Raw genomic sequence first — 21,405 nt, 5'->3', positions numbered from 1 at the left:
CCACTGGGCCACCAGGCCAGGTCAAGAGGGGGTGCCCGGCTGGGGCAATAATTGGCTGGCCAATCGGGAAGTCAGCCGGCAAAAATAAAAACATGGTGGCTGTGGCAGTGCACCCTCCCCCTGAAGGTCCGCCGCGCTGCCGGGCCGCACACAGACAGGAGAAGGTGCACCAACAGAGAAAGCTGTCGGGGGCACCGCGTGACAGGGCAATGATTCTTTGAGTTGAATTTGGGTCGGAGTGTGCTGGAGGTGCAGGAGATTAGCGGTTTTGTTGCCGTGTTTGCGGCGGTCGGCAGCAGCGGGGCGGAAATGGGGACAGGCCGAAAAATCCCCGAGCTAAATTTGGGTTGGGGTGGCCCATTAACTGCAACGCGGCGGCCACTCGATTCCGCCGCATGGCCGCCGCAAAATGGTGGTAACGGGCCTTATTCGGATCCTGAATTTTGGCCCCAATGGCTTCAAACTGCCCAATATTTAATTGCGTGTCAGCTGTGGCTCAGTGGGTAGCACACTTGCCTCTGAGTCAGAACCTTGTGGGTTGAAGTCCCACTCAAGAGACTTGAGCACAAAAATCTAGGCTGACATTCCAGTGCAGTGCTGAAAGAGTGCTGCACTGTCAGAGGTGCCGTTTTTTGGATGAGACGTTAAACCGAGTCCCTATCTGCTCCCTCAGGTCGATGTACAAGATCCCATGGCGCTATTTCGATGAAGAGCAGGGGAGTTATCCCCGGTGTCCTGGCCAATATTTATCCCTCAATCAACATAACAAAAAGAAACAGATTATCTGCTCATTATCACATTGCTGTCTGTGGGAGCTGGCTGAGTGCAACTTGGCGACCACGTTTCCTACATTACAACAGTGACTACACTCCAAAAAGTACTTCATTGGCTGTAAAGCACTTTGGGACATCTGCTGGTCGTGAAAGGTATTATATAAGTGTAAGTCTTTCTTAATTGGAAAAAATTTCTGCTCATCCCGTACTGGATATTGGACAAGCAGCGTGACAAATCACAGGAAGTGATTGGTGAGGTAAAGCTGATTATTACAGGTGAAAAGCAAACCCAAAATAAAAAGCAAACACAATTGCAAACTTTAATAATTCAACTTTCCCTCCCATGTTACGGTTTAAAGTAAAGAAAACAGTGCGCATGTTATGGCAATTTCCGGCTGACCGGGTTGATTGCCCCTTCAATGCGAATAGTGGAGTGTTTAAGGGATTATCTGCTGATGACGGTATTATGGCGATTGTGCCCAAAGTAGGCTGATGTTTTTGGTTATAATAATTGCCAATATACATTCGCCATATGGCTTGCCCGGTATGCAAGGAATTCTACAAGTATTTAAAAAAATAAGTATGTCTAACGATTGCACGAATGATGAATATAATTAACCAATTAATAACGCTGCTGCAGAGATCCCCTCCCCACACACACACATACAGTTCCCCACCCCTACAATTCCCCAAATAAGGCACTCATTGCTCCCTTTAATTAGACATAAGTATGAGCAGTTGGCATCGGTCCAAACTCGGAGTCGTCCAAAAAGTAAAATAACATTTGAAATGCTAAAATTTGCAAAGCTGGAGAATTAGCGAGAGATAAACGGGCTGTAAGTTGCTGACTAATTGTTTCAATGTTTAGTTGTGTTTAGCCCCGGCGCTGTGTGTGTGCTGATGAGTGAGTGAGAGTTGGAGAGCTCTCTCTCTACTTGCGGCTCTGGTTAGAGTTTTGGGTGACATTGCGTGCAAAGCTTCTGATGACATTGAAAAGGATCCCGCCACCTGAAATATAAGGAAGTGAGCGTTGCTTAGTTGGTGCGGCAAAAGCATCACTCGCGGCTACACATTCAAACCTGATGATGATCAGCACCAACTTTTAGACCCATGTTGGCGGATTGCTTTAGTGTGTTTAGTGGAGACTGGTGAGCGAGAGGTGCACTGTGACAGCAACTCGTACTGCTGTATATCCACAGCTCGAAACTCCGACATAGGTCGCCTTGGCTCAGGTAAGTCGATTAGACCCAGGAGATGGTCAGTTTCAGAGGCGGGAGAAATAGACACTAGCAGCCTAGGAGGTAAAACCAAGGAATTCACAGTGTTAGTGCAACAGGAATGTGACAACTACACAGTGTATTGAAAAGTGGTTTACAGCCAACCTTTTGATATACATCGGACTGAATAGAGATTGGTTGCTGCTCTGGACAGCTCATAGACTCGATTCAGGCTAGCCTGTGTGAAAGTTTTTAAAAAGGTGATTACTTTTCTTGTCATGTTGCTAACCTGTTTTGGAGAATAAAGGAAGAGGCAATTGATTTGATGTGACACTAGTGCCGTACAGCGCATCACTTAAAGAGAATAAAGTAATAAAGTAATAAAGGGGTGGGGTGGCACTAGGTGGGGTGGACTGAACTCCAGTGACTAAAACAGCACCTGTAATCCTTGGCAGGTCGCAGAGCCATGATCCCACTCGGCGAGTGTATGTACGCGGGCAGAAAACGAAGGAAACCCATTCAGAAACAGTGAGTACACTATCAGCAGCCGCATGGACAGCTGTGACATGTCTAATTTTCTTTTTGCCAGCGATTGTTTGAATATAATTGTACTGTTTGCATATAATTGTGCTGTTTCCCTGCTGTTCCTAACGGCGGAATTCATTGCAAGAATACATAAAAAGATACCTGTGCGATCTTGGTGAGAACAGAACTGTGCCAAATGAAAACATGACGTTTGTTGCAAAGGGGCTGGGATTTTCATAGGTGGAATTTTTATCATGAAAACTTCAAGACAGACGAAACTGAGACATTTTAAGTTGTCAAATAATTTCATTTAATTTAAAAAAAAAAAGCATTATTGCAAATAATGATTCGTGTTTCATTATTAAGTATAGATATTAATTATTGAACATATCAATCTACAGAGCATTAAATATTTAAATACATATGCAATTATAAAATAAAGTGATGTATATTTCACTATTCAATGTATAGTCATCATTAATTACAATATACATTGAATACTCTTGTTGTATAGAGTATATTGATTACTTATTTACTGAACCAGTTGCTTGTATACAGACGAATGTATTTGGGGTGTCAGCTGTGGCTCAGTGGGTAGCGTACTTGCTTCTGAGTCAGAATGTTGTGGGTTTCAGTCCCACTCCAGGGACTTGAGCACATAATCTAGGTTAGCAGTGCTGCACTGTCGGATGTACAGTCTTTTGGATGAGACATTAAACCAAAGGCCCCGTCTGCTTTCTCAGATGGACATAAAAGATCTCATGGCACTACATCAAAGAAGAGTAGGGGAGTTATCCCCAGTGTCCTGGTCAATATATATCCCTCAATTAACATAACAAAAACAGATAATATGATCATTTATTTCATTGCTGCTTGTGGGAGCTTACTGTGCACAAATTGGCTGCTGCGTTTCCCACATTACAACAGTGACTACACTCCAAAAGTACTTCATTGGCTGTAAAGCATTTTGAAATGTCCGGTGATCGTGAAAGGCACTATATAAATGCAAGTCTTTCTTCACTTGTAAACTGCAGATTAGTGAGCTTTTTAAAATAAGTTGTTTCTAATTTTTCACAAACAATAAGGTGCACATTTGTGAAGTAGCCCATAATGTCAGGGTTTCTATTCTTGCATTCTTTTGTAAATTAGTTTTTGACAAAGTGCAGCTGGTTATTTGACAAGAACACACCAGCATTTCGCTCTCTTCTTGCAATGGTTATAATCATATAATCAGTATGGAGATTATGTGATTAAATTATAAAATATATCTTCACATGACTAGCTATTAGTACTTAGATCAGAAATGCTTATTTAGTACACTTGGCTCAATGCTTGTTTGCAACAAATTCAACCCAAGATGTTGCCACTTATTTTTAAACTGAAGTTATTTTGTTGTGTGCTTTATACTTTTTCTGATTATAAACCTCCAATTAGATTTTAAACACAAGGCGCTGGGTGTTTTGATTTATACTATGGTCATACAGCTGTTTGTTTTCTTTCACAAAATCAGTAACATGTCGAGCTTATGCAAGGATCCAGTGATGTGAACTTGAAATACACCACACAGACTTAAATGAAAAATCATTTAGACAAATCAGCCCATTCAAATGTAAGCTTCAGAAGCAGCAATATTGGGCATGGAGCTCCATGTTGCAACAAGAGTTTCTTCTATTGATTATTAGCTTAGAACGGAGCTGGTTCAGATCCGACACCCATTTCATATCCCACCCGATTTTACTCTCTGTTGAGCATGGGAGGCGTCAGTTGTCACTTATGTCACCTGGGCATTAATGAAACAGTAACAGCTTCAAAATGGGGTTGGTAGCCTTCCTCCCCCCCCTTAACATTGACAAAGAGGTGGGAGACATTTTGAAAAGGGCCTAGCGCTGGCCCTGAGCACACCACTGTCTCAATTGGTAGGCCGCTTTTAATCTGAAAATTGAGCTCCTAGGGTACTGATTGCTGTCTTGACTTGCAATTGGTCAGAGCCTGCACTATGCTCACTCCGACCCTCTCTACGGATCTCTCCCTCCATGATCATGACACCTGCACCCCGCCACCGAATCACACCACACTTATCTTGCTCGTGACCTGATCACCAAGTCCTGTTCATCCATCACCCTTGTACTCACTGAAAAACATTGGCTCCCAGACCAGCTATGCCTCGAATTTAAAATTCTCATCCTTGATTTCGAATCCCTCCATGGCCTTATCCCTCCCTTATCTCCTTAAGCTCCTCCTGCCCTACACCCCTCCAAGATCTCTGTGCTCCTCCAATTCTGGCCTCTTGCGCATCCCTGATTTTCAATGTTCCACCATTGGTCACCTGTCCAAACATCTGGCTCGGTGTCAGATTTTGTCTGATAACGCTGCTGTGAAGCACCTTGGGATGTTTTACTGCATTAAAGATATTGTTATTGAGAAGCCTCGGTTCAGGGAGCTGTATTCGGACACACGTTTAGCATCCTGCAGCTTGGCGCCCAATGTTAATGAGGAACCGACGATTGGCCAAAACTCAAAATCGACCCCAGAGAGTGAAGTCGGGTGGGGTGTGAAACTGATGTTGGCTCCGAGCCCTTCAGTTTCCCATAGAGTGGGAAATTCTTCATGGAATGGGCTGATGAGGAGAGTCTGTGTGAGCTGTCGATGCACAAAGCTTTGCTTTTCAACCAATTTTCTCCGAACGTTTGAGTGGGAGATTTTTTAAACCCAGGTGTAAATCTGAGATCTGAATTGGCAGTTCTTTACAGAACCATTTCATCTGAATGAAGTGTAAAATTGGGTGGGATGTAAAACGGGTGTCCGGCCCAAACCGGTCACCTCCACCCATCGCCACTCCCCGTCTCCCCCATCACTTCTCACCGGAGCGGGTTAGATTGAAACTGGGGTTCAAGTCTTTACCTGTGATTTTAAGGGTGCTACCGACCTAATTCCGCTGGGCGGAGAGATCTCCACATTCAGCTCACTGTGCTTCTCTTGTATGTCTTTGGGAATACAAGGAAACAGGAAAGTGGAAGGAGAGGGGTGTAAAATCGATTCAAACTTGACACCGATTGGTATGCAAAATCCTTCATTGAATTCAACCAGGACTCAACATACACAAAGTTTAAGCAATAGTATTACAAAGAAGAAAACAATATTGTAACCATTATGTCGCCCTGGAAGACCACCATGCAAGGAACCGACTTTAGCAGGCTCTCCATGTTCTGCTGGAAGATCACCGCGGCCGACCGAATCCCGAACGGACACCAGTTGTAGATAAACAGACCTTTGTGCGTGTTGATACAGGTGAGGCCTTTTGAAGACTCCTCCAGCTCCTGCGTCATGTAGGCCGAAGTCAGGTCCAGCTTGGTGAACATCTTCCCTCCAGCCATGGAGCACTTGAAGAATCTGGAGGAGTTTCTTAATTGGTTGGATCACGTGGGGCTCGGGTTGAAACGCTCCAAGTGTGCTTTCCTGGCACAGGACGTCGAATTCTTAGGAAGGAGAATCGCAGCAGACGGCATCAGGCCCACCAGCACGATGATGCCTTCACATTCCAGCCTGTCCAGCTCAATTTCCACTTTTTCATGCATCATGTACGGTACCGCCCGAGCCTTGTGGTGGATGGGTCGCGTACTGGGAACCAAATGGATCTGCACTTTCGCCCCTGAGAAGCTTTCAATACCTGGCTCGAATAACGATGGGAACTTGTTTAGAACCTGGGTCCATGAGGCGGCGTCGACGGACAAAAGCGCTGGGATGTCGTCCCAGTTCCAGCGGATTTTCCCCAGCCAGCTTCTGCCAAACAGCGTGGGGTCATTCCCTGGCACAATCCACAGCGGGAGTTCATGTACTGCTCCATTCTGCGCTGCCAATTACAGGGATTAGTTCCTTGGTGTAAGTCCTTAGTTTAGTGTGAATGGGGCTGAGCTTGGGCCTGTGTGCCTTCTTTCCCCACAACCTGTTGAAGGCCTTTTTACTCATTATGGACTGATGCCCCCGTGTCCAGCTCCATAGATACTGGAATGTCATTCAGTACAACTTTCAACATTATTGGTGAGCATTTCGTCGTGAACGTGTGTACCCCGTTCACTTCTGCTTCCTCCTTTGCAACTCAGTCTGATCCACTGTAAATCGATCTTCCTCTGCAATGTGGTGGTTTGCAGGGTTTGCAGCGTGCCTGCACATTCATTGGAGGTGTCCCATCGTTCTGCAACCATTGCACACATAGTGCTTAAAGCTGCATTGATGGGGCCGATGATCACCTCCGCAACGCCAACAGGATGTTAACTGCCTCACATTAACAGTTGATGGCGGACTCTGGGTCAATTGAGGTCGTGCCACAGCAGCCAGCATGTACGTTCTGCCATGTACATTTCTGCTCCAAACCGACGTTACTTTATGCACAGTACTGGCCGAAGCTTCTTTGTTCTGCGAAATCTACTTGGTGTTGTCCCTGGTGGGCATAAATGCCTTAGCTATCATTATGGCTTTACTCAGATTCAGAGTTTCTACAGTTAACAGTTTGCGAAGGATTGTCTCGTCCAATGCCTAGTACAAAAAAGCCTCTGAGCATTTGTTCTAGGAATCCCTCAAACTCACAATGTCCTGCAAGGTGCCTTAGTTCGGCGATGTAGCTCGCCACTTCCTGGCCCTCCGATCGTTGACACGTGTAGAACCAATATCTCGCCATCAAAATGCTTTCCTTAGGATTTAGGTGCTCCCGGACCAGCATACACAATTCTTCTTAGGATTTCTTTGGATTTACCGAGGCCAGGAGATTCTTCATGAGGCCATAGGTTGTTGCCCCACAGACAGTTAGGAGGATTGCCCTTCGTTTGGTGGCATTCTCACCCCCTTCCAGCTGGTTGGCCACGAAGTATTGGTTGAGTCTCTCCACGAAGGTCTCCCATTCGTCCCCTTCTCCAGGATGCTGACTGTTCTTTGCATTTTTGCGCAGTTGTTCATTACCTTGTCACCAATTATTACACTCATAATAAATGCTGAGACTGAGTACTATGTGTAATGAGAAAGTGTGACCTTAGCTCCTTTTTTATTTAGGTTCCAGAGCGCAGGTACCTCGTGGGTGGCCTGCTTATATACTGTGCTCCCAATGGATGCTGGAATCCCTTGGGACTCCAACAGGTGGACCCTCTGGTGGTCAGGTGTAATGCAAGTTACAAAGGGTTAGATACATAACACTCTACATCTCCTCCTTTTATTTTGCTGCAAAATGCTTGAAACCTGCAATGTAAGCAGCTTCCAGCATCATCTCGCTCTGCCTGTCGTTCTGCATTCTGGGTAGGTTTTAACTTGACCATTTTCCTAATCGTTGGATACTATCCTATGATTCCTAGCTAGCTTATGCTGTTTATGCATTAAGATGCCTATCCTAAACATGAATAGTTTCGGATGTTTTAAACATAGAAACCATTTCAACTAAACATTAGTCTTTTTCAGCATATAAAACTTATTTTACAGAGATGGGGGCAAAAGAATTCAGCCCCCTCCATTGAGCTGTCTGTCTGTGCCTGTGTCCATCTGTGCCTGTGTGTTATCGAAAGAAAGACAGACAGACTTGCATTTATACAGCACCTTTCACAACCACTGGCCATCTCAAAGTGCTTTACAGCCAATGAAGTGCTTATTGAAGTGTAGTCATTGTTGTAATGTGGGAACGTTGTAATGGATAGGCTAAACAGCTGCTCATGTGCCCACTGTTTTAAAAAGTATTATTGGCTTTTATTTCTAACAGACTGTATTCTAGTTATAGAGACATTGTTGACTGATTTGCCATGTATATTGAACTGTGCATAGTAACATAGCCTATAAAACCCAAATCAGAATTGAAATAAATTTGTACGTCCGCTAACACAGCACCCTTTGTGATGTTTCTTTTGACAACCCATCCTATTTATTAGGGATTGACTTTTTATACTTGTAAATTTTTCAATTGAACGTGCCAGATGTGGAGCCTTTCTCACCGGAAGTGTGCGATTTTATGCTTAATTAAATGAACATAAAATCCTGGGCTGCAACATCCTTGTGCATGCGACATCTGAAGATCCATTCCTGGTGTGGGAGTCTCCGGGGAGCACACAATGGAGAAATGGTTGTGTGTTCTGAGCACACCCTCGCAAAGTACCATTGACATTGCATCAGCTGTGCCTTACACCTTTTTAAAATCCAAATGTATTGGGTACTTCTATTATTTAACTTGAATGAAAAGTTTCACCTGTGGCTCAGTGGGTAGCACTTTCGCCTCCGAGTCAGAAGGTCCTGAGTTCAAGTCCCACTCCAGAGACTTGTGCGCAAAATCTAGGCTGACACTCCAGTACAGTGCTGGATGGTCTCTCTGGTTTTCTGGCCAATATTTATCCCTCGCCCCCAACATCATTTAAAATTAAAATTGATAGATTCAGAGGCAGAAGGACAGGTTTTCTTTGGTTTAGCATCTGAAAAACAAGCGAGACATGTAAAGAAACATGGGTGATAGTCCTTTTTCCCCCTGTTTTGTGCCTGAGTAACACAACACCAGCATTCCCTCTGTCTTTTCTGGTGGTTGCACCAGACTGTGCCTGAAGAGAGCAATGTAGATATAAATGAATGTCAGATGGCTCTGTATGCATATTTCCTGTAATAGCACCAGACAGATCAGTATTCCTGCTTCCAGCATTCCACTGTCGAGATTTCTTTCAGGGTCACTGATGAGCGCCTGCTGTGTGCAGAATCATTTTCAATTGACTTGATAAACATGATTTGACAAAGACCAAATGCTCATCAACAAATATCAGCGACCCGACAGGAACCAAAATGTCATCATACTAATGTCCTGCTATATCTATTATAGCATTGTGTCCATCTGGCAGTATGATAATGTGCTGTAATGTTATAGTGTGGAGATTGTAATGTATGCACTTGTCGGTATGTTCACAGGTTTGTAGAGCTGTTGGTGCTCAAGCACATGGGGCGATCCTGTCCGGACGGAATTCCTCATTGGCGCCAAGCCCCGAAACCTCCCTCGGGAGCCGGCGCCTCACCACTTGAGCCTCCTCTGGGAAATCCTCTCCCTGCCTTTCAGTTCTGTGGAGGGGATTCCTGTGGGGGCTGCTCTTGCGCACACACTCTGCGTTGCCATCCTAGTCTGCCGTCCGGACACGCCATGGCGTACCATCTTGCCGTCCGGAGGAGGCGGGGGTCCCCAATGGAGTGCTCTCTACGCGGGAGTCCTCCCTCTCTTTATTGGGGATGTCATGTATTCAACCAGCATTGTAACCCATGTATAATCTGACCTAAGTTGTACATCGTGAGAACAATGACCACTAGGTGATGAACTTGTGGGAGACACTCCTAACCTGGACCTTCAGGTATAAAAGGGGAAGCTCCACCCACTTCCATCACTTGAGTGCTAAGGAATAAAGGACAGGTCACAGACTGACCTCTCAAGCATGGGCCTCGTGTGCATTTATACTGTATAGTAAGGACGTATCAGGGGACTTGGCCTGGAGGGTGGTGCATGGAGCAGTCCCGTGCAATAAGTTTTTAAGTCGGTTCATAGGCTCCCAGGCCGCCTGCAATTTCTGAGGTCTGGAAGAGACCGTGTTCCATGTTTTTATGGAATATGATGTTGCAGCCCTATTCCATTATTTGAAGGGGCTGCTGCTCAAATTCTGGTTGCACTTCAGTCCCACGCTCCTGAACTTTGGGCACCCTGTGCGGAAGGGAGTGGGCAGGTCGGAAGGCCTCCTCGTAGGACTGCTCCTGGGCATGGCCAAGGGGGCCATCAGCCGGCCCAGGCAGCGGGCAGTCGAATGGGTCGTTCAGCCCGACTGCCTGCCTCTCTTCCGCGGTTACATTGTGCCATATATGTAACCATCATGCAACGGTAATCTTCATGTAACTGTAACCTTCATGCAACTCCTGTACACTGTACTTATACCCTAGAAATGCACACCCTGACACACTCCTCACCTGGGTTTCCAGGTATAAAAGGGGAGGTCCCACCCAGGGTCAGCACTCCTTGGTCCTGGGAATAAAGGTTAAGGTCACGTAGTGACTGTGTCTGCAGTACATGACTCGTGTGAATTTGTAATAAGGTGCAGGGACACCACACATTCGAGCCAGGGTATCCCTGGAGATGGAGCACGCTGCGTCCACTGATACACTCACGGCTTTCTGCGCGAGATGGGCGCTGGAGGGACTGGAGTGCATCATCACCCCTGGCAACCAAATTTTAATTTGATTTAAGTTACTGTCTGAGTTTAATTTGTTCAATGTGGTGGTTTTAGAGCTCCCCTTTAATCAGGAGGTGCTTGATTTACAGGTACATCTCAAAATAGTTGTAAAGCTGTTGGAGCGGGCAGGCTGGAAGGCCTCCTCGTAGGGCTGCTCCTGTGCATGGCAAGGTGGCGATTAACTGGCCCAGGCAGCGGGCGGTCGAGGGGGTCATTCAGCCCGACTGCCTGCCTCTCTTCCGTGGTTACATTCGAGCCAGGATGTCCCTGGAGATGGAGCACCCAGTGTGCACTGGTGTGCTTGCGACCTTCCTTGAGAGGTGGGCACCCCAGGGACAGGAGTGTATCATCACCCTCAAGAACAAAATTTTAATTTAATTTGATTGGTTAAAATTCCTAGTTAATTTGGAAATTTGTGGGTTCTAGTGCCCTTACTAAAAGGGGGTACTTGATTTTAAAGTTCTAACCCAAATAGTGTAGAGCTGTTGCAGGGTGTCATCTGGAGTACTGTGAGCAGTTCTGGGTACCACACCTTGGGAAGTATATATTGGCCTTGGAGGGAGTGCAGCATAGGCTTGCCAGAATGATGTCCACTAGTACGCTCGCGGCCTTCTGTAAGAGGTGGGCACCAGAGGGACTGGAGTGCATCATCACCCCCGGAAACCAAATTTTAATTTGACAGTTTAAGGTTCACAAAGTTTATTAATTTGTCAGTTTTAGTGCACCCTTTAACAAGGGGGCACGTGGCTTTACAGTCTAATTAAAATAGTTATAGAGCTGTTGCATTGTGAGTGGCTTAGCAAGTCATGTGATGTTCATAAGACTCACGAACACACCAGTCAGTTGGGTCCAGGTCATCCACGATGTTATATGCAGTTGTGAGCCTCGTGGATGAACTGGTAATGTGCAGTGTGATTGTTAAACCTTTGCTATTAAGAACTAGTTTGTTAATTAATAATGTGTTGCTACGAATTCTTAAGCAAAGAACCCATGGAGCAAATGCATTAGAGATGATTGTGAAGGACATCCTCAATCAACCAATGGCCTAGAAATGTACTCATTTGGCATTAATGTGGATGATTGGAAAAACAGGAGCACATCCTGAGAGCTAGGAAGCAGCATTTCCAATCAAGGTCTTTAAAATGATAAAGGGATTTGATAGGATAGATACAGAAAAAGCTATACCCTCTGGTGGGGCATAATCTTAACATTAGTGCTGAGGCATTTATTTAGCAGTGAAATCAGGAAGCACTTTTTCACAAAGGATAGTGGGAATCTGGAACTCTCTCTCCCAAGATGCTGGGACAGTTGGAGCTTTCAAGATTAGGATTGTTAGATTTTGTGTTAGTTGAGGATATGGAGCAAAAGCAGCTAAACGGAGCTGAAGTTCAGATCAGCCATGATCTAATAGAATGGCATAGAAAGCCACATATCCAAGTTTGCCGATGACACAAAGATAGGCAGCATTGTAGGCAGTGCAGATGAAAGTATAAAATTACATAGTGATATTGTTAGGTTAGATTAAATGACTGAGTAAAACTGTGGCAAATGGATTTCAATGTAGGCAAATGTGAGGTAATCAACTTTGGACCTAAAAAGAATAGAACAGGGTACCATCTAAATGATAAGCTAGAAACAGTGGAGGTCCAAAGAGACTTGGGGATTCGGGTACATGGATCAGTAAAGTGTCATGATCAGATACAGAAAATAATCAAAAAGGTTAATGGAATGCTGGCCTTCTCGATGACTAGAATACAAAGGGATAGAAACATAGAAAATAGGTGCAGGAGTAGGCCATTTGGCCCTTCGAGCCTGCACCACCATTCACTATGATCATGGCTGATCATGCAACTTCAGTACCCCATTCCTGCTTTCTCTCCGTACCCCTAGATCCCTTTAGCCGTAAGGGCCGCATCTAACACTCTTTTGAATATAATCTAATGAACTGGCCTCAACAACTTTCTGTGGTAGAGAATTCCACAGGTTCGCAATTCTCTGAGTGAAGAAGTTTCTCCCCATCTCGGTCCTAAATGGCTTACCCCTTATCCTTAGACTGTGACCCCTGGTTCTGGACTTCCCCAACATCAGGAACATTCTTCCTGCATCTAACCTGTCCAATCCCATCAGAATTGTATATGTTTCTATGAGATCCCCTCTCATCCTTCTAAATTCCAGTGAATATAAGCTTAGTCGATCCAGTCTTTCTTATGTCAGTCCTGCCATCCCGGGAATCAGTCTGGTGAACCTTCGCTGCACTCCCTCAATAGCAAGAATGTCCTTCCTCAGATTAGGTTCTGCTTCAGCGATACAAAACCCCGGTTAGACCACATCCGGAGCACTGTGAGCAGTTCTGGGCACCACACCTTGGGAAGGATATATTGGCCTTCGAGGGATTGCAGCGTAGGTTTGCCACAATGATACCCGGACTTCAAGGGTTAAGTTATGAGGAGAGATTAAACAAATTAGGATTGTATTCCCTAGAATTTAGAAGGTTAAGGGGTGATCTGATCGAAGTTTTCAGGATATTAAGGGGAACAGATAAGGTAGATAAAGATGAACTATTTCTGCTGGTTGGGGATTCTAGGACTTGAGAGGTTAGTCTAAAAATTAGAGCCAGACCTTTCAGGAGTGAAATTAGGAAACACTTCTACACACAAAGGATGATAGACGTTTGGAACTATCTTCCACAAATGGCAATTGTTGCAGTATTCCTATGTTCCTAATGACAAAAAATATTTCCCAAGTCCTAGAATCCCCAACCAGCAGAAATAGTTCATCTTTATCTACCCTATCTGTTCTCCTTAATATCGTGAAAACTTCGATCAGATCACCCCTGAACCTTCTAAATTCTAGGGAATACAATAGCCTACTCCTGTTTCTCTGTGTCAGCTTTGGCTCCATGGTAGCATCCCCCCTCTGAGTCTGAATGTTAAAAGTTCAAGTCCCACTCCAGATAGTTGAGGACTAATCCAGACTGACACTTCCATTGCAGGATTAAGGGAGTGCTGCACAGTCGGAAGTATCCTATTTCAAATGAGATGTTACAGTGCGGCTCCATCTAGTGTTCTGGCCATCATTTATCCCTCATCACTAATACAGATTATTATCTCATTGCTGTTTGTGGGGCCTCGCTGTGTGCAAATTGGCTGCCACATTAACTATGCAGGTAGAGCGTCCGAAATCTGGAAACTTCGGGACTGAGGCTATTGTGTTCCAAACACAGATGAGACTGCACACAGGGAGGTTAAAGTAACAGAGATCTCAGTCTTTATTAAGACACTCCAGTGAGGAACAGGCCTTGGGGGCCGGCTTATATACAGTGCTCCCAAGGGATGCTGGGTTCCCTTGGGACTTCAGGGGATGCGCTCCCTGGTGGCGGAACATGGGAGTGCATGCTTTACAGATACACACTGTCACTCTGCCCCACCAGCAAAGTCAAAGTGAAAACTATTTACAAGCTGAGGCGGTCGGGAGCCTTTCTTTCCCTGATGGACCGCCTCGTACAAATGTCTGTTCTGGTGTGTTGGCTGTGCCCTCGCTGGGCTGGGGTGGTGTTGGCCCTGCAGGACTGCTGGGTGAGCCTGGCCTTGCTGAGCTGTTGGGCGTGATGGGTTTGATTTCCTGGTCCGGGGTAATGTCGTTGATCCTTTGGATGTGTCTTGTGGGCTCTCAACAGGTGGTGTCTGCTGTGGGTTGTTCAGGGCAGTCTGTGAACCGCAGCCTCGTTTGGTCCAGGCGCTTTCGGCAAATTTGTCCATTGTCTTGTTTGACTACAAACGCCCTACTCCCTTCTTTAGCTATCACCGTGCCCGTGATCCACTTGGGACCATGTCCATAGTTTATCACATACACCGGTTCATTCAGATCAATTTCCCGTGACACAGTGGCGCGACCATCGTTTACATTTTGTTGCTGCTGCCTGCTCTCTACCTCATCATGCAGGTTGGGGTGAACCAACGAGAGTCTGGTTTTAAGTGTCCTTTTCATGAGTAGCTCATCCGGGGGTACCCCTGTGAGTGAGTGGGGTCTCGTGCGGTAGCTGAGCAGTACTCAGGACAGGCGGGTTTGGAGTGAGCCTTCTGTGACTCGTTTGAGGCTCTGTTTGATTGTTTGTACTGTCCGCTCTACCTGCCCATTGGTTTAAACGGGGCCGAGGTGACATGTTTGATCCCATTGCGGGTCATGAATTCTTTAAATTCGGCACTGGTGAAACATGGCCCGTTGTCAGTGACCAATGTGTCAGGCAGGCCGTGGGTGGAAAACATGGTCCTCAGGCTTTCAATGGTGGTGGTGGCGGTGCTTCCCGACATTGTTTCACATTCAATCCATTTTGAAAAAGCATCCATCACCACCAGGAACATTTTACCGAGAAACGGGCCTGCATAGTCCACATGGATCCTCGACCATGGTCTGGAGGGCCAGGACCACCGACTTAGTGGTGCCTCACTGGGCGCGTTGCTCAACTGAGCGCACACGCGGCATTGCCGTACACAGGACTCTAAGTCAGAGTTGATACCGGGCCACCACACGTGGGATCTGGCTATCGCTTTCATCATTACTATACCCGGGTATGTGCTGTGGAGATCAGAGATGAACGTCTCCCTGCCCTTTTTGGGTCGCACTATACGGTTACCCCACAACAGGCAGTCTGCCTGAATGGCCAGCTCGTTCTTTCGCCACTGGAATGACTTGATTAGCTCTTGCATTTCAACGGGGATGCTGGCCCAGCTCCCATGCAGTACACTGTTTTTTACTAGGGACAGCAGAGGATCTTGGCTGGTCCAAGTCCTAATCTGGTGGGCCGTGACAGGTGATTTATCATTTTCAAACGCTTCCATGACCATCAACAAGTCTGCGGGCTGCGCCACCATCAACAAGTTTGCAGACTACACCATTTCCACTCCCGTGGTGGGTAATGGTAGCCGACTGAGAGCATCCGCACAGTTCTCGGTGCCTGGCCTGTGGCGGATGGTATAGTTATAAGCTGATAGCGCGAGCGCCCACCTTTGTATGTGGGCTGAGGCATTAGTATTTATCCCCTTGTTTTCAGCGATCAGGGATATGAGGTGCTTGTGATCAGTTTCCAGCTCATATTTGAGGCCAAACAGGTACTGATGCATTTTCTTTACCCCGAACACACATGCTAATGCCTCTTTCTCAATCATGCTGTAGGCCCTCTCGGCCTTAGACAAGCTCCTGGAGGCATAGGCAACAGGTTGCAACTTCCCCACAACGTTAGCTTGTTGTAATACACGCTCGACTCCGTATGACGACGCATCATATAAGTCTTTTACACGGGTTATACAATACAAGCAGCTTGTTAGAGCATAAAATGTTTGACTTTCTCAAAAGCAATTAGTGGGTTTTTTCCCCATACCTATCTCACCTTTATGCAATAACACATGTAAGGGCTCGAAGAGGGTGCTCAACCCCGGGAGGAAGTTACCAAAATAGTTGAGGAGTCCCAGGAACGACCGCAGCTCCGTGACATTCTGTGGCCTGGGCGTGTTCCTGATAGCCTCTGTCTTGGCATCTGTGGGCCGAATGCAATCCGCCGCAATCTTTCTCCCCAAAAACTCCACTTCTGTTGCCATGAAGATGCATTTCGACTTCTTCAGCCACAGCCCTACGTGATCCAGTCGCTAGAGGAGCTCCTCCAGGTTTTGTAGGTGCCCCGACCCGTGACCAATATGTCGTCCTCAAAAACCACCGTGCGTGGTACCGACTTGAGTGGGCTCTCCATGTTTCTCTGGAAGATCGCTGCAGCCAACCGAATTCCAAATGGGCATCTGTTGTAGATGAACAGTCCCTTGTGCGTGTTGATGTAGGTGAGGCCCTTCAAAGACTCCTCCAGCTCCTGCGTCATGTAGGCCGAAGTCAAGTTGAGCTTGGTGAACGTCTTGCCTCCTGCCAGCGTCACAAATAGGTTGTCTGCCTTAGGTGGCGGGTATTGGTCCTGTAGCGAGAAACGATTAATAGTTACTTTACAATCGGCACAAATCCTGACCGTGCCATCACTTTTGAGTACTGGAACAATCGGGCTGGCCCACTCACTGAATTCCACTGGGGAGATGATGCCCTCGCATTGCAGCCTGTCCAGCTCGATTTCCACACTCTCCCTCATCATGTGAGGTACCGCTCGCGCCTTGTGGTGAATGGGTCGTGCCTCTGGGACCAAGTGGATCCGCACCTCCACCCCGGAGAAGTTTCCAATGCCTGGCTCAAAAAGGGAAGGAAATTTGTTAAGAACCTGGGTACGTGAGGCCTCATCGACATGTGATAGCGCTCGGATGTCATCCCAGTTACAGTGGATTTTGCCCAGCCAGCGCCTTCCAAGCAGTGTGGGGCTATTGCCCGGGATAATCCAGAGTGGCAGTTCGTGCACCGAGCCCTAGTAGGTGACCTTGACCATGGTGCTGCCCAGGACAGTGATAAGCTCTTTGGTGTACGTTCTCAGTTTTGTGTGGATGGGGCTCAGGGCTAGTCTGAGTGCCTTGTTGCATCACAGTCTCTCAAACATCTTTTTACTCATGATGGATTGGCTAGCCCCAGTGTCCAGTTCCATGGCTACGGGTAAGCCATTCAACTTTACATTTAGCATTATAGGTGGACATTTCGTCTCAAATGTGTGCATCCTGTGTACTTCAGCATCTGCCTCCTCTCTCTGAGGCTCGAAATTGCTTTGATCCACCATGGACCGATCTTCCTCTGCCAAGTGGTGGTTAGCAGGTTTTGCAGAGCTTGCAGCTCGTCTGTAAGCTCGTTGGAGGTGCCCTATTGTTCCACAGCTCTTGCAAACATACCCTTTTGAAGCGGCATCAATAGGCTGAATGGAAGCCTCCACAACGCCAACAAGGTGTGAATTGCCTTGCATTCGTCCTTTGTTGAGGACTCAGTCATCTGGGTCACCTGAGGCCTGCTGGCAGTTGCAGACTCATGGTTTCTGCCCTATACATTTCTGCTCGCAAACACAGTTTCACTTAATTTATGAACATTGCTTGCACTTGTGTGCTGAGAGATTTGTTTGGTGTTATCACTGGTGGACATAAATGTCTGTGCTATCGCAATGGCCTTACTGAGGGTCGGTGTCGCTATAGTCAAAAGTTTTCGTAGGATGGTCTCGTGGCCAATGCCCAGTACAAAAAAGTCTCTGAGCATTTGCTCCAGGTAGCCATCAAACTCACATTGTCCTGCAAGTCGCCTTAGCTCAGCGACGTAGCTCGCCACTTCCTGACCTTCAGATCGCTGGCACGTATAGAACTGTTGCCTCGCCACCAGCACGCTCTCCCTCGGGTTAAGATGCTCCCGAACCAGTGGACACAGCTCCTCATACGACTTATATGGGTTTCACCGGAACCAGAAGATTCTTCATGAGGCTGTAGGTCGGTGCCCCGCAGACTATGAGGAGGACCGTTCTCCTTTTTGCAGCGCTTCCTTTGCCGTCCAGCTTGTTGGCTACAAAGTACTGGTCTAGCCGTTTGACATAGGCTTCCCAGTCCTCACCCTCCGAGAACTTCTCCAGGATCCCCACAGTTTGCTGCATCTTTGCATTGGATTCGTATACTCGTTGCCGGTTATTGTGTTCCTAACACCGATGAGACTGTACACCGGGAGGTTAAAGTAACAGAGACCTCAGTCTTTATTAAGACACTCCAGAGTGAGGAACAGACCTTGGGGGCCGGCTTATATACAGTGCTCCCAAGGGATGCTGGGTTCCTTTGGGACTTCAGGGGATGCGCTCCCTGGTGGCCGAACATGGGAGTGCATGCTTTACAGATACACAACAGGGGCCATTCCAGATTTTGGGTATTTCTGGATTTCGGAACGTCTTTCTGATGTCCCGAATCTGGAAACACCTGGGCCGAGGTAATGGCGGGGGGTGGGTGGTGGTGGCGGTTCTGGGTCAGGGTTGGGTGGCCGGGAAAAACTTGTGTTGAAGACCCGCAAAAAAGGTAAGTTAAAGTTTTTATTTTAAAATTAATTTTCAGCGATTTAAGTAGGTAAGGGTTTTGTGAATGTCTTATGACATTTTTTGTTTTTTGGAACTGTTTTTGTTGGTGTTTTCCCCCTCTCTAGGCCCAACTCGCAATGGTAATCGTTTTTTTTTTAAAGTCCTGATTTCGGAACATTTTCTGGATTCTGGACAACCCCGCCACTGGCCCAGTGTCCAGATTCCAGAAGATTGCGAATTTCGGAACTCCAGATTTCGGATACTCAACCTGTATTACAACAGTGACGACACTTCAAAAGTACTTCATTGGCTGTGAAGCGCATTAGGACTTTCTGTGTCTGTACAAGTCTTTTTTTAAACAAATGGTTGTGTGCCTGTGATTCACCACCTCAGGGATTCACCAGCTAACATGCACATCCAAGTTGCACTTTCCCCAATTTCATCAACTGGTGCTTGATTATGAAGAAAAGTGGATATTCTCCCTTTTTTAAAAGTCATTTGGGTGGCTGAAATTAATGGACTGGGCTCTTGCATGGGGTCAAGAGTACTGCAGAACTAACATTGGTTGCAACATCAATAACTTGCATTTCATTCTTTGCACCCGTGCATGTCCTGCATTGTTCAGCACTTATTGTGTTGCTTCTTCACGAGATTCCTAGTTGTATTCAGCTGCAGTTTGATGGCATCTTTATTAAGTGACATTGAATGGCAAATACTGAGCCACATTAAAGAGGGAGACATTGCCAACAGTATCCCATCTTGACCTCAAACCATTAAAAAAGATTCAGATTAACTTTAGTACCGAGTAATCCATTTCTTCTCTATCAATATTTGTGCAATAATATCATTTCAACTGAGATTGTTAGGAGAAAGCATTTATTAAGCATGTTATCACATCTCTCAATTGTCAAAAAAGTATGCCACAGGCAGAATGTACATGAGGTGCAGTCACTATTGATCACATCACTGGTGAAATTGGCTGATGACAGAATTACATTACATGGGGAATTGGCTGATTTATATTATCACTTCACCAGACTAATTGGCTGGGTCAATGGTCCTAAATTTCCTCAGTAAACACGAGGTGTAGCTAAATGAAATTGTGCTCCCAACAGGAAGCCTCACCCACCTGGAGCACAGGAAGTTGGGTACCAGCTCTTCACAATTTTCTCTTTGCTAATTGTAGTGAATGGACTATCAGTCCATATAAACTTGACTTGTATTCTGCTGGGTTTAGGGAATGAAGCTGGGCAGGTGCAAGGGGTATCAGTGGGTGAGCATTTTGGTGGTACAGGGTAATGATCAGAATTCAGTTAAATTTAGGGTAGTTATGGAAAAGGACAAAGATAGACTGGGAATAAAAGTTCTCAATTGGGGAAAAGCTAATTTTACTCAGCTGAGATGTGATTTGGCCAAAGTGGACTGGAAACAGCTACTTGAAGGTAAATTATGTCAGAAAAGAGGGAGGCAGAATCCCTCATAGCATTTACAAAGTACTTGGATATGCACTTGAAGTGCCGTAACCTACAAGGCTACGGACCAAGAACTCGGACGTGGGATTAGGCTGGATAGCTCTTTGTCGGCTAGCATGGGCCGACTGGCCTCCTTCTTCTGTGCTGTAAATTTCTATGATTCATGCTGGTTGCTATTATTTCATGGCCCAAAAGCTAAAGATACCTTGAAACAGATTGACCTCTTTGCCCAAGCTTTTGATTGGCCCTCTGAATAGCTGCTACTTTTTGGCTTGATGTCCATTTTCTTCCTTGCATCACTGTGAAGTACCTCGGGCAAGTTTTCAAAGTTTTATATTCACACACGCTGTTCATCAGTATAGATATATATCGGAGTGCAGAAATCATAACATTGCCCATGATATTATTAGAGGCAATGTTCCCTGTAAACTGTGCTTTGTTCTGCGTGGCCTGTTTAGTGCGCAGTCCCTTGTAAATACTACACCTGCATGGAAATTTAAATGAGAAGCCGGTCAGCGGCCTGTGCGGGATCTTTCCCATTGCTGCACGGCCTCCGAGGGAACATTGATCATGGGGTTATCGTTTTCAGTTTGTTTCCCTCGTCTGTGATTATTTTAATGCTGCTCTATGCACGCAGACCCTGGTGCAGCTTTAATCCTCGATCTGTGATGCTACAATTGGCCTCGTGTGCTGCTGGGTTTAAGAATGGAGAAACCAGCCAGGGCTGCTGCTTATTACTATAGGAAGAGTGTGAGTAATTTTAACCTGACTCGCCTGTCAGGAGACTGACTGGATTGGATGCAATGCTGGTTTTACACCCTGCCCAATTTTATTTTCTATTGAAGTCAATGTCAGGCAGGTCTAAAACTGGCATTACACCCAACCCTGTGGGTTTGTCACCTGCCTTCCACTGATGCCCTTTGCACCTGCCCAGCTTCATTCCCTAAAACTATGTCCAAAACCACCCGCTCTCTTGTTGGGCTTGTTATGTACTGGCTAAAATAGTTCTCCTGAATGCATTGTAAGCATTTTGCTCCCTCTATACTTTTCACACTAATTCTATCCCAATTAGTATTAAGGTGGTTTAAATCCCCAACTATTACTATCCTATTTTTTTGCACTTCGCAGAAATTTGCCAACATTGTTAAGTATGGAAGAACTTCACAAGACTGTGAGCTAAAACTGATGTGACCTTAGTCTCTTTAATACAACTCCAGAGTGCTTAAGCAGCATGACAGACAACCTTTTATA

The 21,405-nt window shown here is 46.0% G+C and overlaps 1 protein-coding gene across 1 annotated transcript in view; it reads left to right on the top strand.

Moving 5' to 3' along the window:
• The first annotated feature begins 2,456 nt into the window (after positions 1 to 2,456).
• LOC139264061 (aryl hydrocarbon receptor repressor-like) overlaps positions 2,457 to 21,405 on the top strand; it is a 286,011-nt gene continuing 267,062 nt past the window's right edge. The window contains exon 1 of the mRNA XM_070880159.1: positions 2,457 to 2,518. Within this exon, the coding sequence (XP_070736260.1) occupies positions 2,457 to 2,518 (62 nt within the window). The remainder of the gene's footprint in view (positions 2,519 to 21,405) is intronic.

This window comes from Pristiophorus japonicus, chromosome 5 (assembly GCF_044704955.1).
Source record: "Pristiophorus japonicus isolate sPriJap1 chromosome 5, sPriJap1.hap1, whole genome shotgun sequence".
Lineage (NCBI taxonomy): Eukaryota > Metazoa > Chordata > Chondrichthyes > Pristiophoridae > Pristiophorus > Pristiophorus japonicus.
Note: the sequence above shows the minus strand (reverse complement) of the source record. Positions and strands in the feature narration are given on the sequence as shown.